Below are 27,989 nucleotides of genomic sequence, written 5' to 3' on the forward strand. Positions count from 1 at the left end.
GGGATGATGGCTGTTTGGCTGGGCAGTTTTGCATGCAGTTGATGTTGTAGCTAGTTTCACTGTCGGATGCGATCCCCTTGTATTATGTTTTTCTTGGTTTTTTTTTTATAGTTTCAAATAAAAATGAATCCCATTCATCAAAAACAAAAACAAAAGGAAAGAAAAAAACAGCACTCACAAGAGATAGCCCTCACAGGTGACCTTCTCATTAATCATAACTGCCCTGAAAGGACCAAAAGGGAAAAAAAAAACAAAAAAACAAAAAAAAAAGGAACTACAGAAGAAAAAGGAGGAGAAAACATAAAAGGCAGCTGACAGGCCATTACAAATTCCCTCTATCTATCATACCCTTCCACTTGCAAATAATCTCTAAAGCTGAAACCTCACTAAATTCCAACCTTTCTACACTTCTTATAAAAAATTAACTATCAGTGACCAGGTTGAGACCCTTGGTTTATGTGGTTTGCTGATGACATGGTGTTAGTTAATGTAGAAATGTATATTTCTGGACCGTGTACCCTCTCTCTGTGGACCATGACCATCTCTTATTTTCCTCTGATTTCTCTCATTATTTTTATTTATTTTATTTTTCCTCCCTTGACACCTAGAATATTTTATGTAATTCAGGACGTCTCTTAATATAAATAAGAAAGGGGCTAAACTTCTAGCTCTAGTTAGAGTTTTGTTTTCCTCCCTCCCAAAAGCTTTTTTCCCCCTAATATGGTATGAGACCAAAAAGGCTCCAAGGATTTTCTCATCTTCCTCTCTTCTTGATCTCCCTTTTCTCCTCTCTTTTTTCTTCTTCTTTTTTCTCTTCTTTTCTTTCTTCTCAGACTTTTCTCTCGGTTTGAGAATTGTAGCCTCATCAGTGATTGAATGTGATTAACGAGAAGGGATCTTGCGGCAATGTTTGGTTTTCTTTAAAGGGTTGCTAGACATTTAGTGTTGATTAGGATTTTGAGGCTTTTTCTTCCACTTTTTTTTTTTTCAGAAACTTGTTTGTGACAGCCAAGGTTTGATAGATATTTCATTTGGACAATTTTTTTGGGTTCTTTTCGTCCAAATTTACAGCGATTATTTTGCGGCCAACAACCAGGTATTTAAAATTTTTGAAGATTATCAAGTTTTGTTGATATCTGGTGAATTCAGTCTTAAGATCCCCTTCTCCTCTTTGATGGTTGATTTCGAACTACGAGGATTAGTGCCTTTTTTTTTCTTTTTTCTTTTTTTTCTTTTTTTTTTTGGGACAACCAAAAACAATAGTTATAGCATTGTTTTTTTATTATTATTGATTGGTATAAAGTCTTGATATTTCGTACTTTTTTTAATCATTTGGGGATTAAATACGGATTCATCGTCAACATCTAAGATAGTTGATCCCATCACCTTCAACATGGAGAGGTTGACTATTCATTCGGAGAATCGTAGGTTGTAGAATACAACTCATAAACTTAAGTCTAGCAATTATCTTCAATGGTCAAAAGTTGTTGTGTTTGTTGAAGGAAATAAAAAAGTTGGGATAATATATATATATATATGGTAGTATATCAAAACTTCCTATGATTGATCCTTCTTATGGAGAGTGGAAATCAAACAATTTGTTAATTATATCCTCTTATTCATAATCAACTAAACCAGACTCAAAGGTGTATAAAAGAAGGAATGATCGTACTCCAGTCTTCCTCAGGTCACCATGAAGCATTGCTCCTTTGGCAACAGGCATTGATAGTGTTCCTACAAGCTTTCCTATTTATATTGAGCCATATTCAGACCCATTCTTTGATTTGCATGCTGTTATTTGAAAGCTAAAAGACGGTATACTTCTCATCTTATTGAACAATTCGTTTCTTATCATTCTGTATCCAGTTCAAAGGTCCTTTGTTTTTGCCCTTGAGTGTTCTTCTTGTACTATTCGTAAAAATCTTAAAGAGGTTATTACTTCTCCTCTATGATTTCAAGCTATTGAGAAGGAGATGGTTGCTCTTGAGATGAATCATACATGGGAGATAGTTGATTCACTAGTTGGGAAAAATCCGGTGGGTTGTTGTTGGGCTATACTCTTAAGTACAACCTTGATAGAAGAAGCCCATCTTCTAATTAGAAGATTTACATAGACATATGGTAAGAATTACTCTGAAACTTTTGCTCCTGCGCTAAGATGAATTTAGTATAGGTGATAATTTCTCTTGCTACTAATTTGAATTAGTCACTGCACCAATTAGATGTTAAGAATGGCTTTTTTGCTGGAAGAGCCTGGTTTAAGAAGACTATATATAGTTTGAAGCAAACTCCTCACATTCACTTTGGTCATTCTATATTTGTTAAGCAATATATACAAGGTAATGCTGGGGTATTTTCACACCGGGCTCGAGTGGGGTGGCCTGTGAGATGCAGGGGCACACTCGAGGCGAGTGGCTCGTGGGAGGCGGGCCCCACATGAAGTGGGGCCCACGAGGGGGGTTCGGCCGAGGTCCTAACCCATGGGATGTAGGGCTAGGCTATGAGATAAAGGAATTAATTCGCCATGCTCTATCAGTTCGAGCTTTTAGAGCAAGTGATTAATTGTCCTGCATCAAAGTGCTATTAAAGCGAGAGGTCTCGTGTTCGAGACTCCTCACCGGGCGTGATTAATGCAAGGGCATTTTCACATCGGGCTCGAGTGGGGTGGCCTATGGGATGCAGGGGCACACTCGGGGTGGGCGGCCCGCGTGAGGCGGGCCCCATGTGAAGTGGGTCCCACTAGGGGGGTTCGTCCAAAGTCCTAACCCATGGGATGTGGGGCTTGGGCTATGAAATAAAGAGACTAATTCGCCATGCTCTATTAGTTGTTAATTGTCATACATCACAAGGTGTCATCATTGTAGATATGTACACGGATGATATCATTGTAACAAGTGGTAAAGCTAGTGTAATTTCTAAGTTGAAATTCTATCTGAGCAAGGTTTATGACATCGCTGATTTGAAACCGATAAAATACTTTCTAAGAATTGAAGTCTCTCATTCTAAGAAAGGGATTGTTTTGTCTTAACGAAAATAAGCCGTTGATTTATTGACTTCAACAATAATCCTAGTGTCGAACCTATTGATTTTTTGTTAGAAGTTAATAAGAAGCTTCAGGCGATGGGGAACTTCTTGATGATCCATGCATATACCAGCGTTTGGTGGGTCAATTGATATATTTAACTATTACTTGCCAAGATTTATCTCATGTAGTTAGTTAGCCAATTCATGCATGCTCCACAATCTAATCACCTTGAGGCGGTTCATTGCATCTTACACCACATTAACTCTCCTTTAGGACAAGGCATCTTGTTTAGCTGTCACAATAATCTTGATAACGATGGCTATTATGATATAAATTGGGTATATTTGCCAGATAATTGATGCTCTACGACGGGGAACCGTACTTTTTTCTGAGGAAATCTTGTTACCTGGAAGACTAAAAAGCAAACAGTTGTTGCACGACCTAATGCTTAGGCTGAATACCGTGCTCTGGCGATTACTACATGTAAAATTTTGTGGTTAAAAAGTTTTGTTACTAAATTGGTATTTCTACTTTTCTAGTAACAACTCATGTGCCTATGTATTGTGATAATCATGTTGTAAGTCATATAGTTTCTAATCTTGTTTTTCATAAATGGACAAAACACATTAAAATTGATTGTCACTTTATTCGTGAGCAGGTTGTTATTGAAATTATTTTTATTCCCGTTGTTCCATCTACAGTCGAACTTGCAAATATCTTCACAAAAGGATCTTGCTGTTGAAGTTGGAAGACACATTCTTGGCAAGCTGGGGATGATTAATATCTATGCCCCAGCTTTAGGGGGAGTGTAGATATGTATATTTCTGGACCCGTGGGCTCCCTCTTGGGGCCATTGGCCATCTCTTATTGCCCTCTTATTTCACTTATTATTTTTTCTTCTTTTGCCATTGATTCTAAGGGTATTTATATAATTTGGGACATTTGACTTCCAGCTCTAGTTAGAGTTTTTTCCTCTTCCAAAGGCTTTTTCCTCTCCGACCATTAATGGAACTCAAAATAGGCAAATGCAAAATTAGATGCTTAAAGGAAGCTTACAGAATCTAGAGGCTTACAAATAAACAAACTGACACAATGTACTAGTAATGAACAGTAGTAGAGACAAGGCTCAATTAAAATTGATGGTAAAAAATCAACAAGTTTTCTAAGCTTGGCTCTATTATTTAAAAAGATGGGTTGCTTGGTGTTGATGTTTCCAACAGAATTGAAGCTGGCCAGATTAAGTTTAATAGCATTATGAGATAGTGCATGCCTATAAAGCCTAAGGGCGTGTTTGATTTTCCGGTGAAGTGGTAAATACGGTGTAAAAAAGTAATAATTATTTCCCCATACATTTACAACATACCTGATTTGACTGCTTACTTTTTTACACGAAAACCAAGAATATTACAAAATATCTGTGGGTCCCACTGTGATGCATTTCGCTTATCCACACCGTTCATCCATTGTTCCAGTTGAATTCATAGCATGAGTAAAAAATTGAGGCATATCCAATACTCAAGTGGACCACGTCATACAAAAAAGGGAATCGAATACTTACCATTAAAAACTTTGTGGGGCCACTGTTTCTTTTGGCGTGGGCCACTTGAGTGTTGGATCTGCTTCATTTTTTGTCTCATGCTCCAAAATATTGTAATAAAATAGATGGACGGAATGGATATATCATATGCATTACCTTGCAGTTCAAAAATTAAAATTATCTCTTTTGAACCAATTTGAAAGGCACAAATTCCTATGAATTTTCAAACACAGTGAAATCGTAATAATTACCATTTACCGTGTATTTCCCATTGCTTTGAGAAAACAAACAGGCCCCTAAGGAAAAATTCTACAAGATGACTATTTCATCGACCACGCTGTACGGGGCAAAAAGTGAGTTGTTAGAAAGCAGCGGGAGCAGAGATTGAGAATTGCAGAGATGCAAATATCAAGATGGATGCATGAAAAGACTCAAAGGGATAAAATTAAGAATAAGGTCATCAAAAGCAGCATGGGAGTAGACCCAATACGAAACATGGACCCAAATGTAAGTCTTGCATGTAGAAAACATGCAATTGTTGATGAGCACGAACTTGTAATTTCTCAAGTTGGCTCCAAAGTGTTTCTATTGCAACTTATCACATGTAGAAAATTTGGAGTAGGATTCTTTTTTTCTTTTTTCCTTTTTTCCTTTTTTCCTTTTTTTTTTTTTGGAGGGAGGGGGGATGATGTTTGTGAAGGATGGTTGGCAATCAGAATTTGGAAGTGTTTCAATTTTATTTTTGAGGTGTTGTTAGATGAAGGCGATAATTCTTTTCAAGTGAAGTGGTATTTGGGTATTCTTCCTCTTCTCATTGTTTGGGAGGTGTAGAAGGAAAGGAATTCTGCGAATATGATGATTAATGGCATTCATCTCAATGGGTGGAGAGATTGAGAAGGATGTTGCCCACAGAATTCAGATGGGGTGGAAGAAATGGAGATGTGCCTCTGGAGTTTTATTTGATCGTTGTGTACCACTCAAACTGAAAGGGAAATTTTATAGGATTTCTATAAGACCAGCCATGCTTTTATGGACAAATTGTTAGGCAATTAAGGAAGGAACAACGTGTTCATAGGATGTGTAGCTGCAAGGAAGATGTTGAGATGGATAAGTGGCAAGACAAGGAAGGAAGGAGTGACTAGTGAGTGAGTATAAGTTAAAGACTCCAAAAGGGCAAGGGGAGGGCCCAAAAGGAGGTGGGGGACGTAAGAAAAGTCTTGATGACCTATGGTCTAATTGAAGTTATAGCCCTTGATAGAGTGGAATCGTGAAAAGGGATTCATGTAGCCGACCCCAACTAGTTGGGATGAGGCTTAGACGGTGATGATGAATGACATTCACCTCAATATGTCATTCAAAAAATCCCTAGTTGGTTGTTGCTTGTGAAAATGCCGAATGATTTCAAAGGAGAATGTAGTTTTCTGGAATCCTTGTCTTTAAAGACACTTCATATTTTGATGTTTTTGGTGAAGCTCAAATCCTTTATGTGGACAACGTGGAACATGCCTCCCGCTGGGTAGTTTAAATCAAGCGTGGATGGTGCAGCTAGAGGTAAACCTGGGCTGGGTGCGGCTAGAGTCGTCTTACGGAATCATAATGGCCAAGGCTTGTGGATTTTGTTCGAACACAGAAGCTCAAACTACAGCCTTATTGGACAGTTTCAAGCTTTGATCGGATATTAGAGAGTTTTAATGGAGATTCGGGTTCAAGAGAAAAAGTAAGTTCCTTGGTAAATCTGGGCTTGATCGATGGAAATCAAGGCAGTCAAAAGAAGAATGAATAAAAGCATCACCCACAATTTTGGAGAGCATAATCGGGATGCGGATGCACTGGCAAGCTTTGAGCGTGATGCTAATTGTGAGTCTGTGATTTCTTACTCCATGTTTTAACTGCCCATTTGCAGGCCAAGTAATGAACAGTAGGGACTGTCTTCTGGGGTGGTTCTTGCATTCACCAATCCCATGGTGGAGCCCACCAGATGGATACTCCATGGTACATTGTTATTGAAAGGTGGGGCCACCTTTACAGAATGCTATCCTGGACAAAATTGTTAGTAATTCAGGCCACGCATTCACGTAATTAACATCCACATATTAGGATACCAATGACGGAAAATGCTTCAAATTTGTGAAATTCTCGTCAACAAGGGGTTCATGGTCCACTAGACCACCCAAATTTGCACTCAGCCATCCCTCTACCATACATGTGCCCGCCCTCACTAATCAGAACTGTCAATGGGAGAAGGAATCGTTGAATTGTGATGCAACAGAATGTGAACAGTGTCACCATGCACCTCGCCCATCCAAGCAGCAAAATCCATGGGTTTCACCAGTCCTGATCATTGATCTGATGGATCCAGCTGTTGATGTAACATCCTCAGCCTCCCAAGAATCTCCCAAATCATAATAGCCTAACCCTTCAATCAATGTGCTACAAACAGACAGTTCAAGGGGAAAAAATACAGCAGCAATCTGGAAAATCCTGCTAAATATTAGATGGCCAGGATCCTCCAATTTGGGAGATTTGGGAACCACATCCACGATTGGAACCATCATATGAACGATCCGGATCAGCAAACCATGGACCCCACTCACACAATTCACAGACCAAATCATCAGAACCCAACAATTCACCATCATAAAATCCATATCATTCAAAATCTAAAATTTAAAATATTCAAAACAGTGCAATACCTGTTCTATCAGACGATGGACAGGGCTACCATTTGATGTCAGATTAACAGTCTCCTTATACGTATTCCTAAACAGCCACAGCAGATCGTATGTGAATTTTGACGGCATATTGTAGACGTAAACCCTCACAACCGGCACCAACGAACCGTCCGGGTCCTTGTACATCCTCTCCATTTCCCCCCGCCAGATCCGATCGTCGAGATCCGTCGCAGCGGCTTCCACTCCTCCGTCATGGCCGCTGCTGTCGACATGATCGGACGGCCTGGATTTGTGGAGGAACTTCTCGAGGGAGACGACGAAGGACGTGTCACGGATGTTAGGGTTGGTGTTTTGGAAGAAAGAGAGAGAGGTGTTGGGGTTTTGATGGTGAGAGGAAGAGTAGTAGAATAAGAACGCCAGGAGAGAGAGGATGGAGAGGAGAGCTACTGACGTGGCCGGAGTTCGGAAGGAAAGAAAGGGAGATCTAGGGTTTTTGGAACAGGGGTGTTTTCCAGCCATTGCAGCAGAGAGAGAGAGAGAGAGAGTTCAGCTCATGGACTCCATGGATGGCAGCCGAGTCGGTCAGGTCGGGGTAACACCAAGGTCGGTCAGGCTGTGACCGTCGGGCCCACCTTGATGTATGTGATGTATATCCTCGCCGTCCATCCGTTTTCCTAGCTCATTTTATAGTATGGACCCAAAAACGAAGTGGATCAAAACCTCAAGTGCACCATACCATAGGAAACACTGGTGATTGAACCCCACCATTGAAAACTTCTTAGAGCCCACCTTGATGTATGTGATGCATATCCTCGCTGTCCATCCGTCTTCCTAGGTCATTTTAGTCTAGGGACCCAAAAACGAAGTGGATCAAAACCTCTAGTGGACCACACCATAGGAAACACTGGTGAATGAACCCCACCATTGAAAACTTCTTAGAGCCCACCGTAATGTTTATTTACGATCAAAACGGTTGATAAGTTCACACATAACTTCGTAAATGGAAAACAGGAATATTAGCTTCGATCCAGAACTTGGCCTAAACCATTCAATCACTACTGTTTCGTGGTGTGGTTCACCTTAGATTTGGATCTGCTTCATTTTTGGACTTGTGATTTAAATGAGCTGTCAAAACTGATCGGCGGCATAGATATGGAACAAATAAATCAAGTGGATCCCCGGTTACTGCCTGGCACAACTTGGTGATACCTGAAAGAGGAAAGAAAAAAATAAAATAAAATAAAAAAGAAGCTAGAGTTTTACCATGATAGTCCTATGGAAGGACATAAGTGAAAAAATTATCAATCACTTTTATAGGACTGTTTTTTCTAACATCAAGATGAGATTTTGTCGTTATTTTTTTATTTTTTGGTAAAACTACCCTTCTACCCCACCATTGCATCATACGACCTTCGCTTGCAATTGAAGTTTGGGAGATGCCATTGGGAATCAATCATTGGACGACCTTGGCTTGCAATGGAAGTTGGAGAGATGCCAATGGAAATCAAACGTGGGACCCACTAAAATAATGCTTAGGCCCATTCCTTGGCCACTTTGATCTATTCATATTCATCGGGCTGCTGTGAACCATAAATGTGATTTTTCTAATTTATTGTTAAAGCTATGAGTGGCCCACAATTACACAACCGGTGTTCATTAATTTTGAATTATTTACTCCAGTGTGGTTCATTTGTAATGATTTTGTGCTCAAACTTTGGTCGAGGACACCAAATTAAGACCCCTTTTGAGGTGGACATGTTGGACTTCATGACAATTCAGCGGGCCCCATGTAAGATTTGGGATGGGTTCAAAATGTGGGGCCCTAGCCGCATATGGCCTTCTTAGTCGTTTCTTCTTTTTTTTCCTTTGTACCTCTGAACTTGGAGAAACCGTTGTCGAAGAGAGGATTGTGTGCCCTGCAAAGCCATAAATGGGCCCACTCATCTGATCTGTTCATTTGTTTGTTGTCATCCATGGACATGAAGGGCATTGATTTCATGGTCATTGGAGGCATTTGCGGCCCAAAATAAACATAGCGTTGCACTTTCAATGTGAGTTGTTTCCTCTTGTGTGGTCCACTGCTAATGTTTTCTCTCTTAAATCTCAGTGTCAAGCCCGATGTAAGGTGGGCGCCACAATATTGGTTCAAAAATGTTATGTAGGCCACGAAGGCCCTTTTGAATTATTACGAAAGTTAAGGTAGTTACAACGGTTGTTGTCACCCCTGTGGGACGTGGAAGTAAATGTACATGTAGAGGTGGAGGTGGTTGTAAAGGCAGATATAAAAGTGAATGTGAACCTAATGGGGGGTGAATCCCTCCTTAAGCACCGTAGATCACACCTAGGAGTCCCAATGCTTAAGGGGGATCCACCCCCCACTAGGTTCACATTAACTTCTATATTCACCTTCATCGACCACCTCCACATTTGCATCCACTTCCACATTCTCATCCATGCCCATATTTGCATTCATTCAATTCTAAATCTAATCCACATATATATATGCATTTGCGTTCATTTATATCAATTTCAAAGAATATGATATATATACAAAGCTTAGACATGGTGTTGAATTGTATGAATGCAACTGCAGTAGTGCACGTGGAAGTGAAAGTGGAATATCAACTTAATCCAAAACTTTTGTAGCACTCAACCATTCAATTGCCACTATTTCGTGTAGTGTGGTCCACTTGAGATTTTGATCTGCTTCATTTTTGAACTCGTGACCTAAAATGAGTTGTCAAAACAATTGAACAGCTTGAATATAGAACAAATACATTAAGGCAGATCCCACGATTACTGCTTGACCCAACTTGTGATACCGCATGGAAAAGAAAAAAACTAGATTTTTACCATAATAGCCATATGGAAAGACATAAGTGAAAAAATAATCAATTTATATTGGGACTATACTTTTTTAGCCATAAGATGAGATTTTGCCCATTCTTCATATGAAATTGCCCTTATGCCCACCTGTTGCATCGTATGACCTTGGCTTGCAATGGAAGTTTGGGAGATGCTATTGGAAATCGATCGTGGGACCCACTAAAACAGTGCTTAGGCCAATCCCTTGGCCACTTCAATCCGTTCACATTCATCAGACTGATATGAACCCATAAAAGTGATTTTTCCAGTCTATTGTTGTGAATGCTGGAGATCGGTGCCTACTAGTATCTGGTGATCTTTGGCTAGTGGTCTTGTCTTTTGGGGGTGTTTGATGTCAGTTTGGAGTCGCCATTAGCCACTTAATCTTAGAATCCCGTAGTCGACTAGAACCCGCATAATATTTAAGGTTGAAGAAATCCGAAGATTCTCCTACTGTAACGACCATCAAATTTCATCATGAATTTCAACTTGAAATAGGTTTAACCTCCCCACTTAAAACCTATAGTCCAACCAATAACAATCAACGCTCATCAAGGATAAATCTCCAGGTACGACCCTTTGAAGGAATAGAAGCGGACTGGTCTTCAGTTCAGGGCAATTAATAAACCCTGTAAGAGAAGCAGACCGCTCAGATCTCATCCACCAGCAATCAAGATTTACCAAAACCCCAACCTTAAACGTTGAATGACCTTCTAAGACCGATGAACGGTGTTGATCGGCCTGGATCATGAAGTGGACCCCACATCTGATATGTGCGTTTGCATAGATAATGTGCACACACAGTGCACAAAACTCAAGTATCGGGTCAAACGAGAGTTGACCCGATGAAAACCAAAAAAAATCCTTCAATTTTCAAACAAATCTCTCGCCCATCTTGCATTCAAACAGACCAACCGTCTGTTGCTGATGACAGCCCACCATCTAACCCCGTCCTAGAAATCCAAACCGTCCATCTTCTAGATAGGGTCCCAACGACACCAACCATATCCATGACGAAATCCATAGTCGGAAGACCCCCACTCAAGTCCGGTCAATGATTGATCAAGCATTTCAAAGGAGGGGCGTTGACGAGGTGGAAAAATCCATGTCCATAGTTGCATTGGCGGATCCGACCGTTCGGAGTCGTTGGACTCCATCCACGCGCGCGAAGAAATCCGCGTCAGCCCTACGGTTTTCATAAATGGATCCATATGCAGCAAAAGGCGGAAGAATAACTTCCATTTAGGGTTGGAGCGATCTCCACCCTTCTCCGACTTTTGGAAGGTTCATCCAAGCAAATCTGAGACGTCCGGACTAGGGCTGTCCGGAAAATCTCGTAAGGAAGCCGAGATATTGGCGACTTGCAGCAATATCTCGAATCGCCCCCGTTTTAGAAAGGAGCATCACGAACGGACCATCCATCACCGTGTAATGGACCCCCACGAGCCTGATGGATACCATCTGGACCATCTTAACATTCTGGATCGTTGAATCACCCGTCCCATGCGAAAACACCATCACCGGCCGATCATCTTCTCCAATCTGATCGGTTGACCCACATCTTATAAGACTAAACCTTTCACACATCCAAACCATTCATCGTGTGGCCCACCCCATTTAAAGTCCATCAGGAGCAATCATATAGGCCCATGCACAAGATCTAATGCATGGGGGAGACCCTGATGGCAAGCCATTCTCGGTTAACTCGCGTTATCTCTACGCTAACCTTCGTAATTAGCAGAAGAACCCTCCAGAAATAGAAACAGCTATAAGTAGTCGGGTTTTTAGGGCGAATCCCAAAACCAGATAAGAAGAAGAGGAAAGAAATAGTAAGAGAGAGAGAGAGAGAGAGTATTGGCGCCGCTGGGGCGAGTTGCAAGCATGGTAGCAACTCGACTCAGTTTGAGTTGTTCATTACTGAGAACAGATCGTGAGAGAGAGAGAGGAGAAAGAGATGGAGAGGGAAAGTGGATCGGCTACTGGTGTGAGCTGCTAATATCTATTGCGACTTAACTAAGCCACACCAGATAGCAAGACAATTGGGACTCACTTGTCCATTGCTAAGAGAGAGGAAGGATAGAGAGAGAGAGAGAGAGGAAGGGTGTTGCAGGGAGGGAGAGAAGGCTCCAACAGTTAGCCTGACCTGAGTTTTCAAAACTCTAGGCAATCGGAGTCCATCAACTGAGTCGCGTTCGTGAGATCAGCTCTGTTAGGCTCGTCACGAGTCATACTCCAGTCTCCTCCACGCCCCCAGTTAGAGCCGCTCTCAATCCAGGTAATATCGTTGGACCCCATTCCTTTCAACTGTTTTTGCACCTAACTCGTTAAAAGAGTCGACAGGGTAAAAACCCAACTTAGTTCGGAATCTTCATATCTCCAGACCGGCTTCTGTGAGTGACTCGGCCAATCACCAAGTTGAAGAGCATCTGGTTAGCTCAGACCTAGGACCATAACTCCTCTGATCTCCTTTACGCTACCAGATAGAGCCAACTCATTGCCCAGGTATCATGATCAAACTTTGTCCACTTGAGTTAGTTTTACATTCAACTTGTGAATGAGTAGACTCAGTGAGTATCCAACTGAGTCAGGCTCATTTCACCTCTAAGGACCAATGTAACGCCCTGAAATTTGGGGGTGGTGCATACACTCGACTCCCAAGTTCCTGGGTATCACTTATGCTAATTTTTACTAATTTGCATTTAATCAGGTTTAAATGCGTATCATGAAATTTCTTGGAACATGAAACATAATCAAAACTAATCTATTGAAATGAAAGAGGTCAAATATATATATATATATATATATATATATATATATATATATATATATATATATATATATATACAAGTCCAAAAGAATGTAAATGGGTCGCTCAAGGCGTAGCCCAACAAAATCACAAAAATGATAAGTCCAAAAAGAATGAGGAGCTGAGTCCAACACTCAGCGATCCAAATCCGTCTACTAGGCCGATGGAGAACCGTCCATCAGCTGGAAGTAAGACAGCTCGTCCTCCTCCTCAAGATTCGCGTCATCAGGCTCCTCATACTCTGCATCACCTGCGTCTATGGAAGAGTCTGGTTGGTGTTTTAAAACACCGTCCCAGAGTGGGAGTGAGTGATCAATTCAATGAGTGCTATTGGCCCTAAGTTGTAACAAACATCAATTTTTATTATGAATTTAATGAAAGACAAGCATTCATAAACGCCTACAAATCTTATTAATGCAGGTGCATAATAAATGATATGGTCCATGACCTTTCCACAACACTTCCCTGAGCTACTCCGTCTAACGATCGCGTATGACCAACACTCCCTCAATGAGACCTCGACTGTCGAGTCGCCAACCTAACTAGTGCGATGCGACATGATAATGTTAGCCGAGTTCTTAGTTAATTTCATTCATCCAGCAAGTTAAGGAAACTGATACACCACATGTATCAATGCCCTCAACTAGTTGCGGCACCATGACCCCTCAACGCGCGAGGTCAGGGCTCCGCGATCCTTGATCCCGTCGGGTTCTCCATCCCGACTTCAAGCACATGGGGAGTGATGAGAAAAGGGATCGCTCGCGGTCACTACGGGGAGGCTCATCACCCCAGCGTAAGCCGACAGCTCGGACAAAGTGTCCCATTCCACTATGCCTGGCTCTCGAGTTAGTGGATCGGTCTCTGATAGGTATTAATGGGCTCTAATGGTTGAAAGGTGTTCCAAGTTCCATACAGGTGTGGGCAAACATGGTAAACAACATGGATGGTCAGTACGTGAACTAGACCTTGCGAGTACAGGCGTGTACAAGACAGACGACATCGGGTATAAGCGACCCATGTAGTCCAACTACTGTCGCCCATCCGTACTCGCCCAAATATGCCTGCCCAGCCTCAAGGCAATCCTACCAATGGGCCACCTTCTCTCACCTCAGTTTCCTGACCATCCTAGGGATTTGAGGGTAATCCATAACATGCCAACAATCAGAGTTATCATCTAGCATAAGCAATATCATGCATCCATAGTTCCCAACATAAAATTCTAATTTTTGTACGAGGTAAAGCTAACAATGTCATGAAATAAAGGTACATGTGTGTTGTGTGGGTTGGTGAGGAAGCTAAGCATTTCATATATATTATAACACCAAAATGCACAAGGGTGAAGGAATCATACATGTTCTAAGGTAACATCATACAAGAATCAAGTAAGACATGAACATGCAATCATCAAATTTATACCCAATCATGTGAAGGACAACAAACATTCATAACCATTCCATGTTGATTGAAATGATCAAAGGTAAGGTCTTTCCTAGGGTCATTTTAGGTTCTCTAAATATATCGTTCAAGCAATCAAAATCATTAGACTCGTACTATGTAACATCCTGGATTTTCACTATTTTGAATTTCCAAAAATCCTTGAATTTTTTTCATTAATTAACTTATAATACCACTTAATGACTATTGGCACTCAGTGTTAGTTTATATATGAGTGGTACCAGTAAAGATCCGCACAAGTCCGTTTAATCAACCGTATGAAGCTAACGAATCCGCCCGATCATTTGGACAACAAGTTTAGCCCCATGATTTACTCATATAGGACCCAAATCTAACCAACTCATCGCTAACTAATCAAGACAATCATGACTAAATTGAATATCTAACCGAAGCCGAGTCAGATAAGGCCTGGATCTTGAATAATAGACTAAATCAACACCGTTACTCTTTTAGCCTAAAATCGACGGTTTAGAGTAAGCATAACCAAATCTCCACTTTCACTAGTTATAAATAGGCCACACTATGGACATAGTTAATCCAAACCCTAATAATTGCCCCTGAGAAATCTCAATACCTAATTCATTCCAGAAATACCCCAAATTTTCGAACAAGCTCTAGACCACTCGTTGGTGGGCCACTAATCCCAAAATTATAGAATAATGTCCGTCTTACTGGGCTTGACGTCCATCGCGGGAGTCAGACCTGGGTGCTGTCCAGAACCGCTCAACTTGAGCCGAAGGACGAGTATATGAGAAGTGCAAATACTCTAAAGAAATGAGCTGGAACTTAAGTGAATTGGGTCGTCCTCTCTTATGCAAAGTTGAGGATTTCAGACCATCGGTTTGTGACCAAACTTCACACATAGAGTAAGAATATTTTCCTGCTCATATCCGTATAGCCGCGGCCCCGATCGACTATATCGGTGACCGTTGAACAGACTTCTAATCATATCTATTAATCGACGCATTCAAATGGCGGGCCGATCGTATCCATACGTAGATCATCATTAAGGTTAACCATCCTACGGTGTATATCGACTTGTACACCCTATAATGGGCCCTAGAGCCTAGAAAAATCCTCCCATAGGGCTAATATAGTAAAAACCCAACACTTGGGGCCATTTACACCAAATCTAACATTATAAAAGGGGTTTCTTTGGGGCACCCCTCTCCCCATACGAATTTACCCTAGAGAAGGAAAGAGAGAAGAGTGAAAAAGGAGAAAGGAGAAAGGAAGAAGAGAGGAAGGGAGAGTGAAGGAGGGAGAGAAAGTGGGTCATAGTTGAAGTGGGGCCCAAGAAAGTTCCATCTTGCAATATCTCCCTCTTCTTCAAGGAAACCCTCCACCACAACTACAAGAACCGCTTCCGTTGACTGTATAGGTAAATCCCTCACCCCTTTTTCTTGAAACCCTTATGTAAGAGATGTTTTGCATGAGGTTCTAATATGCAAGAGTATTGTCTTAGGATTCCGGCCGATCCACATCGAGTTCGGCGCTTCTAGGTCGTTTCCCAAGACCTCGACGATCCATAGGTGCGAACTATTGTTCTTAGGTGGCCTAGCACCAATTTTAGTATGAGTTTAATGATTTTGCTTGCTTGGATGATGCATTTGAAGAATCTAGACAAACCTAGGGAAGACCCTACCCTTAATCCTATCGATTACATGAAATGGTTATGGAATGTTGTTGCCTTTCTTATGGTTTGGTTTGAATGGATGATTGCATGTACTTGTCTTGTTTGGTTCTCACATGATGTTGCCTCATAGCATGTATGATCCATTAACTCTTGTGTAATTTGGTTCTATTAAGTATAAGAAGTGCTTAACTTCCTCACTAACCCACACAAAACACATGCACTCTTGATTAATGATATTAATAACTTGCTTGATAGGAAAATCTAAATTGTATGTTGAGAAAATATGAAATATGATATTATTTTATGCTAGATGATAATCTTACTAGTTGGCATGCTATAAATTATCATCAAATCATTGGGTTAGTCAGGAACATGAGGAGAATGAAGGTGGTCCCGTTGGTAGGACCGCCCTGAGGTTAAACCCATGGATTTGGGCGGGTGCGTGTGGGTGGCAGTAGTTAGGCTACATGGGTCGCTCATACCCGATGTCGTCTGTCCCGTACTCGCCTAAACTCGTGCGGTCTAGCCTACTTACTGACCAACCCTATTTGTTAACCATGTTTTCCCACACTTATATGGAACCTGGAACACCTTGCAACCGTTGTAGCCCATCGATAACCAAATTGAAATTGATCCACAGTCTCGTGATCCAGGCATGGTAGAATGGGATATTATGTCTGAGATGTCGGCCTACGCTGGGGTGACACGCCTCCCCGTAGTGACCGCGAGCGATCCCACATTTCATCACCCCCATGTGTTGAAGTCGGGGATGGGAGAAACCCGACGGGATCAAGGATCGCCGGGTCTCGGCCTCACACATTGGGGAGCCTTGGCCTCGCAACCAGTTTAGGGCATTGACACATAGGGTGTATCAGATTCCTCAACCTGATGGATGAATGGAATTAATTAAGAACTTGGCTAACATGATCATTGCATCGCACTAGCTAGGTTGGCGACTCGGCAGTCGAGGTCGCTCTGAGGGAGTGTTGGTCATACGCAATCGTTAGACGGAGTCGCTCGAGGGAGTGTTGTGGCGAAGGCATGCATCACATCATCTATCATGCATATGCATTAACAATATTAGTTAGGTATTTTTGAATGTTTTCCTTTCATTAAATTCATAATATAATTGATGTTTGTTACGACTTAAGACTAATAGCACCAACTGAGTTGATCACTCACTCTCACTCTAGGACGGGGTATTAAAACACCAACTAGACATTTTACTAGATGCAGGTGAGGCGGAGCTCGACGAGCCAAGTGAGGTGAGCAAGGATAGGGAAGAGGAGCTCCGTCCTTCCAGACTTTTGACGGATCCTTTTAGTTGAGTTCGGGCTACCGCGAGGCATGGACCCGGGGCCCTAGTTGCTTTGGGTCATGTATGGATGAGACTAGTTTCCTATTTAGATGATTTGGGATTCGTTGTCTGGATATTTTTTATATTTAGTAGTAATGGATACTGCTTTATGGCGTACTTATGCTCCGTGCCTTGCTAAATCCTCCATTGTTTATGAATCATCTAAATGTAATTAAAATATGAAGCCCATTAGGGCATCCATGACACCTGGGAATTTGAGAGTCGAGTTCTTACTCGGCCCTCGAAAACTCGGGGCATTACATACTAAAATTGGTGTTAGGCCACCTAAGGATAATAATCTGCACCTATGGATCGTTGAAGACTTGGAAAATGACTTAGGAGTGTCGAGTTTGGTGTCGATCGGCCGGAATCCTGAGGAAATGCATTTGCTTGTTAGGATTTCATGCAAATTCTCACTCAACGAAAGGGGTTTCTAAGAAATGAGGGTTTTACCTACTCAATCGGTGGAGAGGGGTTCTTCTGGTCGTGGGTGAAGGATTTGTTAAGGAAGAGATGAGGAGTTGCAAGAATCGGAGTCCTTTGGGCCTCACTAGAGCTATGGTCCACCTTCACTCTTCTTCACTCTTTCTCTCTTTACTCTCTTTGCTCTCTCCTTCCCTTAGGTTGTTGGAGTAATGAGGGAGTTATGAGAAAAAGGGCCTTAGGGTTTTATTTCCTAAACTTGGGCCCTTTGGTCTTAAGTTTCTACAAATTCCCACAATGGCGCTCTAGGACTCCCTATAGGCTTTGGGGCGGCCCTATCACCCCCCCTTGGCCACCAAATTTGGTGTGTATGTGTCTCATGGCCCAATGAGGAGCCATGTAAAATTTAAGGACAAACGGATACGGGGTTTTATCCCATGGCTCCGATCTTTAAATGACCCTAAGAGGTCCATTCTAGTTGTTGGGGTGGTTCTGGTAGCTCTCTTGCCATGAAACTTATAAGATAGGTGCTCCAAGGCCCGATGAAGGGCCATGCAAAAATTGAAGGTAAATGCACGAGGGATTTGATCGTACGAGTCCGATTTACGATCAACGGTCACCGTTTCACGATCGAGTCCCAGATTTTGTGGACAGGCGTAGAAAAATATGTTAAACCTCCACCGTAATCGTAGAAGAGATCCGACGGCTGGAAAGCATGGTATCTCAGTTTTGTTTATAAGTATTAGATTTCAATTATGGCCTTGCGTGAGTTGCGTTTGGCAAGCGCCGCTGGGACAACGTGGATAATAAATTTCTGGCTGTCCACCAAGTCCGTGGTCCGCGTTGGACCACAAGCTCAGTGAGATCTTCGGTTTCCTAAATTTTTAGATTTTTCTGACCTCCTCTGGTCATTGCATGGCCCGTACGGGCTGTCGCTAGGTGCAAATGGTCATCTAGCTTGATGGCCCGCACTTGGTCTGATCATGACCAGATTGGTCCACTCTAATGGGCTAATCCTAGGTTAATTTACTTGTGGTACCCCATCACGAGTAGTTTAAATGAACGGTCCTGCAGCAAATCCTACGTAGACGACTCAGGACACTGTTCTGATTGGACAAGACATTACAACCAATGCCTGAAACTACCTGAGAAGAGCTCTAAGAGCGCCACCAGGTTCACAGGTTGAATGAAACCAGTGAAGACCAAATGTATTCCTCTCATCCAACCAATCCTTAAACTAGGTACCGGACCGAGTTGACTAAGTATTAATGCATTGTAATGATACCTCCAGGAACGCCTCCAACTGACTGCACTAAAGAATAACCATCCTCCCTTCAACGGCCGAGAACAATTGTCACCCAGGTATAAAACCAATGCCTGCTATTTAGTTGTAAGACCCTCTTAACTCGGTTGTGAGTTGACTCGTTCAACTTCCCAACTGAGTCGACTCGGTTGTGGCTCACTGATGTCTGATAACATTCCATTTTGGTACTACATAAAATTATCTATCTTAAAGGACACCCCTTCCTTCAACCAGTCCAAACAAGATCATCATATTCACCTCATAAGAATATTACAAATCAGAGAAATATCCACCTAAGGTGAGGAATATCCGACATCGCTTCTTCATTCATTGAATTCCGTATTAGCTAAAACCGAAGTGTAGATGATTTTAAGTGTATTGTAAATGTTGATTTCATTTATAAATGGTATTGATAATCATAGAATAATGTTTTAACCCTATTATTATATGCCTAGATTTATTAACTATGTATGAAGGATTTTTATCTTGTAATTTCCACACTACAATTATAATGATTGGATTATAGTTATACCACTACTAATCATGACATAAACCTTGAAACTTCATTTCACTTCAATTTAAATTGTATGTTGCAAATTATGAATAACATGCCATCTCCTATAAGAAATGTAGATTGAGATTTAATATACTTGATGTCTATGAACCTTATATTATGGATCCTGATTTGAATTTAGAAAAAATGGTGAAGATCCGTGTTAGATTTGTGGTTAGATGCTTAACCTTTGCTAAGAATCATTAGATCGGATTATATCTATATTCTAGGGAGTAATCTCTTCAAACCCAAAGAACGTATATGGAAACCATGGTACATAACATCCATGCATGACATATGAGCTTTTCCGAGTGCTCAATGTAAGCCACACTCTCGTTCAATTTACTGTAAGTCCTACCACTTTAGATAAACTCCTAGAACATGTGCATTTGTGCCACTTTGGGCGCTCTTACTTTACATGGTCTTTTTCAGGTGGTTAGTTCTCCTTGGGGGTACCTTTGTGTACTTTTCCGGGTGACTAATTCTCCTTGGGCAATCTATACTTTATGGTCTTTTCTGGGTGACTAATTTTCCTTGGGTGATCTATATTTCATGGTCTTTTCTGAGTGGTTAGTTCTTATTGGGCGTACCATTGTGTACTTTTTTGGGTGGCCAGTTCTCCTTGGGCGACCCTTTATTTTGACAGCTGGATGTGCATCCCCAGATCTGTAACTTGAGCATACATGCATACATTCATACATTTACATTTAAGTTATATCATCCCCATCATGATTCAATATGTGTGGTTTAAACTGCTTTGGAATGACATGATATGCATGAATCCTTGTCGGAAATTCTCATTGAGTTTTCACTCAATTGTGCAATTGCACCAAATAGACATAGGTATGATGGAGGAAGAAGATGCCTATGATGATGCTCTTGGCGCAATTAAGGAGGAGTATGCAGAGGAGGAACCATATGCTGATATAATTGGGCAGTTGGGGGCTCAACTGATAACATAAGATATATTTACTTTCATGTCCCAGGCATTATCTTTTTTATTTTTTTGCTTAGTTTGAGAATTGTAATTAAAAATTCCTTGTTATGGGATCTTGCTTTACTTCTTACTTCCACTCACGTATGTTGAACTCGTTTTAATAGTTTATACATTAGTTATATTTCGATGTTATGAAATATATTAGACATTAGATGAATGGTAGTTACATTATATGACGTAACCCTCGGGATTCTCGTACTCGAGTGATCATCATCGGGTTATGAGAATCAGGGTGTTACACGAGCTGAGCCATCAGAGGATGGAGTTCGGTAAGAGAGAACTCGCCCTTGTTAGTAGGGTTGTACATCGAGCCGAGTCGAGTCGAGGTGGGCCAAGCTCGACTTGACTTGTCCATGCTATACTCGAGTTCGAGCTCGCCCTCGAGCTCAACATTGAAGCTTGGCTTGTTTGCCAAAGTTTTCGAGTTGAGTTCGAGTCGAGCTAGTGGTTCAAGTTGAGTTTACCTCAGTAGCGTAAGAGAAAGAAAAGAGGGAATGGGGACAGGTAGGGTCGGGTAGGGTTTTTTAGTAAAAACTTTTAAGTTTTAACTTTTTTTAAAAAAACTTAAATATTATATATATATATATATATATATATTAATATTAATATAATATTGTAACATCTTGGATTTTCACTGTTTTGGATTTTCAAAAAAATCCTTAATTTTTTTAATTAACTTATATTATCACTTACTGATCATTAGTACTCGATGTTAGCTTATACACAGGTGGACCAATCTGTCGTGATTGGACCGAGTGCGGGCTGTCAAGCCGATAGCCCGTTTACACTTAGCAACAGCCCATGTGGGCCATACAGCGACCAAGGAAGGTCAGAAAAATCTAAAAAGGTTAGGGAAACATAGATCTCACTGGGCTTGTGGTCCATCGCGGACCACGGACTCAGTGGACGCCTAGAAATTAAATTATCCACGCCACCCCAGCGGCACTTGCAAAGTGCCACTCACCCCAGCCTACTGGACTCAGAATCTAACACTCTTAATTGAAACTGAGACATTAGGCATTTCAGCCATCAAGTTTCTTCTAAATTTATGGTGAAGGGTTAAAATATTTTTCTACACCCGCCCACAAAATCTGGGACCCGATCGTGAAACGGTGACCATTGATCGCAAATCGGACCGTTACGGTAAAACCCCGCATCCGTTTGCTCTCATATGTTGCATTGCCCTTCATCTGGCAATGAAGCACCTGTCCTATAAATTTCGTGACTAGGGACCCATCAAAGAAACCCCATTACTCTTTTTGCCTAAAACCGACGGTTTAGAGTAAGCATGACCAAATCTTCACTTTCACTAGTTATAAACATGTCATACTATGAATATAGTTAATCTAAACCCTAATCATTACTCCCGAGAAATCCCAATATCTAATTCATTTCATAAATGGCCTGATTTTTCGAACAAGCTTTAGACCGCTCGTTGGCGGGTCACCAGTTCCAAAACTATAGAATAATGTCCGTCTTATTGAGCTTGACGTCCGTCGCGGGATTCGGACCGGGATACTGTCCAGAACCGCTCAACTTGAGCCGAAGGACGGGTGCATGAGAAGTGCAGATACCCTAAAGAAATGAGCTGGAACTTGAGTGAATTGAGTCGTCCACTCTTATACAAAGTTGAAGATTTCAGACCGTCGGTTTGCGACCAAACTTCACTCGTGGAGTAAGGATATTTCCCTACTCATATCCATATAGCCGCAGCCCCGATCGACTATCAGTGATCGTTGAACAGACTTTTAATCATATCTGTCGATTGACGCGTCCAAATGGCGGGTCAATGGTGTTTATGCGTAGATCATCACTAGGGCCAACTATCCAACGGTGGGTGTCGACTCCTACACCCCATAGTGGGCCCTAGAGGCTAGAAAAACCCTCTCATAGGGTTAGTATAGTAAAAACCCAACACTTGGGGCCATTTCCACCAAATCTGACATTATAAAAGGGGCTCATTTAGACACCCCCTCTCCCCATACGATTTTACCCTAGAAGAGGGAGAAGTGAGAAAGGGGAGAAGAGAAAGAGGAGAGTAAAGAGAGGAAGGGTGAGTGAAGAAGGGAGAGAAGGTGGACCATAGGCAAGGTGGGGCCCAAGAGAAGTTGATCCATGTAACTCCTTCCTTCTTCCTCTAGAGATCCCACATCCACCGCTCTAAATTCGAATTCCAACCGATTGGGGAGGTAAGAACCCATCTTCTTGAGATCCTTTGTGTTGAGCTAAATGTTGCATGTAATCCTAACATGCGAAGTTCCTTTGACTCACGGTCTCTACGAATTCACCTGCAAGTTGGCAATCCTAGGTCATTTCCCAAGAATCCCAACGATCCATAGGTGCGGACTATTATCCTTAGGTGGTCCAGCACCAACTATATTATGAGCCTAATGATTTTGATTGCTTGAATGATGTATTTTGAAATTCTAGAGAAAACTTAGAAATTGTATATTTTGCTTGGAATTGCACGGAATGATATGTTTATTTAGTTCTCACATGATATTGTTCTTGCCTCTCACATGATTTGTTACCATGGTTGATTATATGTTCATGTCTTGTATGATTTTTCTCATAAGACATTATTTTGTAACATGTGTAATTCCTTATTTCTTGTGCTATATGATTCCATAAAGTGTAGGAAGTGTTTAGCTTCCTCACAACCCCACACCACACACTTGCACCCCTAATTCATATCATGAATTGCTTTGCTTGGTAGAGAAAATTGAGATTCTATGTTAGAAGTTATGGACGCATGCTTCACTTATGTTAGATGTTAACCATGTTTGTGGCATGTTATGAATTACCCTCCACCTTTTAGTTGGTCAGGAAAAATGAGGAGGGTGATGGTAGTTCCGTTGGAAGGACTACCCCGGGCTAAACCCATGGGCTTGGGCGAGTACGGAAGGATGACAATAGTTGGACTATATGGGTCATTCGTACCCAATGTCGTCTGTTCCATGTTTGCCTGGACCTGTGCGGTATAGCCTGTTACTGACCAACCTTACTTGTTAACCTTGCTTACTTACATATATATGAAACCTGGAACACCCTACAACCGATGTAGCCTATCGATAATTAAATTGAAACTGGTCCACCACCTCGTGAGCGGAGTATGGTGGAATGAGACACTGTGTCTGAGCTGTCGGCCTATGTTGGGGTGCCGCGCCTCTCCGTAGTTACCGCGAGCGAATCCTTTCTCTTGGCACTCCCCATGTGCTTGAAGTCGGGGATGGGGAACCCGGCAGGATCAAGGACCGTGGGGTCTCGGCCTCATACGTTGGGGGCTTTGGACTCGCAACCAGCTTAGGGCATTGATACGTGGGGTGTATCAGAATCCCTAACCTGCTGGATGAATGAACTTAACTAAGAACTCGACTAACACGATCGCATTGCATCGCACTAGTTAGGGTAGCGACTCGGCAGTCGAGGTCACTCTGAGGGAGTGTTGGTCATACGTGATCTTTAGATGGAGTCACTCGACGGAATGTTGTGGCAAGGGCATGCATCATATCATCTATCATGCATATGCATTAATAGGATTAGTTAGGTATTTATGAATGATTGTTTTTCATTAAGTTCATAATGTAATTGATGTCTGTTACAACTTACGATTAATAGCACTCATTAAGTTGATCACTCACTCTCACTCTGGGACAGTGTTTTAAAACACCAACCAGACATTTTACTAGATGCAGGTGAGGCGGAGCTTGACGAGCCAAGCGAGGTGAGCAAGGATAGGGAAGAGGACCTTCGCTGCTCCCAGACTTTCGACGAATCCTATTAGTTGAGTTCGGGCTACCGCGGGGTATGGACCAGGGCCTTAGTCGCTTTGGGTCATGTATAGGTGGGACTAGTTCCCTATTTAGATGATTTTGGATTTGCTGCCTGGATATTTTTATATTTAGTAGCAATTGATACTGCTTTATAACGTACTTATGCTTCCTACCTTGCTAAATCTTCTATTGTTGATGAATCATCTAAATATAATGAAAATATGAAGCCCATTGGGGCATCCATGATACCTGGGAATTCGAAAGCCGAGTTCTTAAACCCGATGCGTTACAGATGGTATCAGAGCAATGATTTAAATTAAATTGGACTGTGGATTATAAACTCACCATAACGCATCCGCTGACTTAGGAAGGGATACTATATCAATACTGAAACGATAGGAACCACCATAGATATCCGAATCAACAAATCTTAAATGAAAGGTAAGACTTCCAACGAGTTAGGATCGGAGAGCAAGAGAGTGTAGCGTCGCTAGGAATCAGGTCTGAGAATCTTACAGTATATCGTCTCATTGATAGGAACGAGCTGAAAATTGAGTGATTAGAAGGTCGAAACCATCATCCTAGACCAAATGAGCAAATACTGAGACAAACTCGATAGTTCCGACCCAAACGGGGATAGAAATCTAAGGGTAAATGAAAATTTACTGAAAATAGTAGAAATGGAAATAAATTATATTTTGACCCCTAACTAGGAGGAATCTTGTGAAACCACTAGGTTTATTGCATAGATTGACTTCTTTTACCCCAAAATCATATATGACACGTCGAATAACTCATTCCGGTTTACGAGATATGGACTTCGCAAGTTGACCACACCTGAGCCTAACGTGCCCACGCCCACCAGGTGTCCCCACGCCCAAACATATAGTGGGATGGCGTGCCCACGCCCACTGGGCGTCCCCACGCCCAGAACTCCTAGTGGCCCGGCGTCGTCACGCCCGACCGGCGTGCCCACGCCGGAATTTCCTGCAAAAGTCATCCGACTTCAAAAATTCATATCTCCCTCGATATCACTCCATTTCAGGTGATTCAAAATCCAGATTGAAGCTTAACAAGTCTAGTTTCATATAAAAATAAAATAAAAATAAAATAAAAATTATAATATAGTTATATTTGGAATGAATTAACAACTGTCCAAAAATCATTAGCTTTAGACGGTGGTTACGTCTATAATTTTTATAATTTATTTACAACTCTGAATGATATGAAGTTTGGTGGGATGACTTGAAACTTGATGATCAATTATTAAAAAAAAATTTAATTTTAAAAATAATCTAGTTACTAAAAGTATAAGAAACGTTACAAGAATTAGATACATTTTAGTATCTTACAGAAAATTGTTAGTTCCAAATAACTTATGCTTCTAAAATTTTTATAATTTTTATGGAACTTGAAATAGATTAAAATTTTTTATGGAAAGGGTCAACTTAATGATGAATTACCATAAGAAACGTTACAAGAATTAAATACATTTTAGTATCTTACAGAAAATTGTTAGTTTCGAATAACTTGTGCTTCTAAAATTTTTATAATTTTTATGGAACTTAAAATAGATTAAAATTTTGTATGGAAAGGGTCAACTTAATGATGAATTACCATAAGAAACGTTACAAGAATTAGATACATTTTAGTATCTTACAGAAAATTGTTAGTTTCGAATAACTTATGCTTCTAAAATTTTTATAAATTTTATGGAACTTGAAATAGATTAAAATTTTGTATGGAAAGGGTCAACTTAATGATGAACTACCATAAAAATTATAAAATTTATCCAGTAATTAAAAGTGATAAATACTTTATGAACAAAAGATGTATTGGAACCGAAGGTTCCTACAACTAAAGGTTGCCAATGGACCAGATGTATCTCTTTCATCGTAGAATTCTAGGATTCGAAGTCAAATTAAGAATTGCTTTCAAAGATCATAGGAATCATCCCATGATTAAATTTGATAATATATATGCATATATCTTTTTGTTTAAGTTGTTTGAGTGCAATTAACTTAGGACCCTTGAGTAGGATTGAGTTCGTGGTTCAATACCTTATAAACTTGTTTTAGAGGGGGACTACAGTAACATATTTTTTAAGTTTTCTTATTCTCTTATAAACTCGAGGTTCAAACAATATTGAGAAGATGATATTTTTCATCTTTCCTTTCCTACGTCCTTATTAGCGTATTAGAACTCCAAACCGCCAAAATACCTTATAACTTTCAACTATTCCTTCATTCTTGAAATTTATGAAGCCAACGTGTAGTTTGCGATTAACCCACTAGCCATAGGATTGAAATGGTAATTCATATAAAATTTTGTGTCTTTAACAACTTTTTAGGATGATCTTTGCCCATAGGCATGTTGAGAGATTTATTAAACCCCAAATTAGATATAAATTAAAACGAGGACTCTCGTAGACCAAGACCCAAAGGACAACCTTATAAATAGGAAATTTAAACTTTCCAACCATGGTCATTCCCTAAACATTTAGATTGATCGGACTACGAAATTACGGGACCATACACTTGTGAAGCATTCGCGGCTCGACCCAATTCTAAATCCTAGGGGAATGCCAACGGACTCACTGCTTTGACAATTCAGAAGTCCAGGATCTATCAGGATTAGGAAGGGATACAACGAGTTGTTTGCCTCGGTCAGGCATACAATCGACATATCAAATTTAAGCCTACCACAACTGTCTTTCCGTATTAGCCCAATCATAAAGAGTAGAAAATACCACCCTTAGGTAAACTTTATTATTAAACACTTAGTACGATAATGATGATTTGACATTTGTTTCCAAACCTCAAAGGTGAAAACTTTTAAGGGGGTAGATCATAAGGAGCTAGGCTAGTGTAATTATTACATGCCCTAAAATGTATGTAGACCCAAAACCAATAAAACTTAAGCAAACGAACTGATAATATCTTTACTTATTACCCTTAGGCAATTTCAGGGATGAAATTGTTCATAAGGGGGGTAGATTGTAACATCCCAAATTTTCACTGTTTTGATTTTTTTTTTTAAATCCTTAATTTTTTTAATTAACTCATATTATCACTTACTGATCATTAGCACTCGATCTTAGCTTATACACGGGTGAACCAATCTGGTCGTGATTAGACCGAGTGCGGGTTGTCAAGCCGATAGCCCGTTTACACTTAGCAACAGCCCATGCAGGCTATACAGCGACCAAGGAAGGTCAGAAAAATCTAAAAAAGGTTAGGGAAATATAGATTTCACTGGGCTTGTGGTCCATCGCGGACCACAAACTCAGTGGACGCCTAGAAATTAAATTATCCATGCTGCCCCAGCGGCACTTACAAAGTGCCACTCACCCCAGCCTACTGGACTCAGAATCTGGCACTCTTAATTGAAATTGAGACATTAGGCATTTCAGCCGTCGAGTTTCTTCTAAATTTACGGTAAGGGCCTAAAATATTTTTCTACACTCGCCCACAAAATCTGGGACCCGATCGTGAAATGGTGACCATTGATCGCAAATCGGACCGTTGCGGTAAAACCCCTCATCTGTTTGCCCTCAAATTTTGCATTGCCCTTCATCAGGCCATGGA

At 40.9% G+C, this 27,989-nt stretch overlaps 1 protein-coding gene across 2 annotated transcripts in view; it reads right to left on the reverse strand.

The window, feature by feature from the left end:
* Positions 1-7,804, reverse strand: part of LOC131228219 (probable arabinosyltransferase ARAD1) — a 52,296-nt gene extending 44,492 nt beyond the window's left edge. The window contains exon 1 of one of the 2 annotated variants that reach the window (XM_058224110.1): positions 7,256-7,804. In XM_058224110.1, coding sequence (XP_058080093.1) covers positions 7,256-7,753 — 498 coding nt within the window. In that variant the 5' untranslated portion in view covers positions 7,754-7,804. The remainder of the gene's footprint in view (positions 1-7,255) is intronic. The other variant, XM_058224109.1, reaches the window with a different exon arrangement.
* Between the last annotated feature and the right edge of the window lie 20,185 nt (positions 7,805-27,989).

The sequence above is a fragment of the Magnolia sinica genome, chromosome 15, assembly GCF_029962835.1.
Source record: "Magnolia sinica isolate HGM2019 chromosome 15, MsV1, whole genome shotgun sequence".
NCBI lineage: Eukaryota > Viridiplantae > Streptophyta > Magnoliopsida > Magnoliales > Magnoliaceae > Magnolia > Magnolia sinica.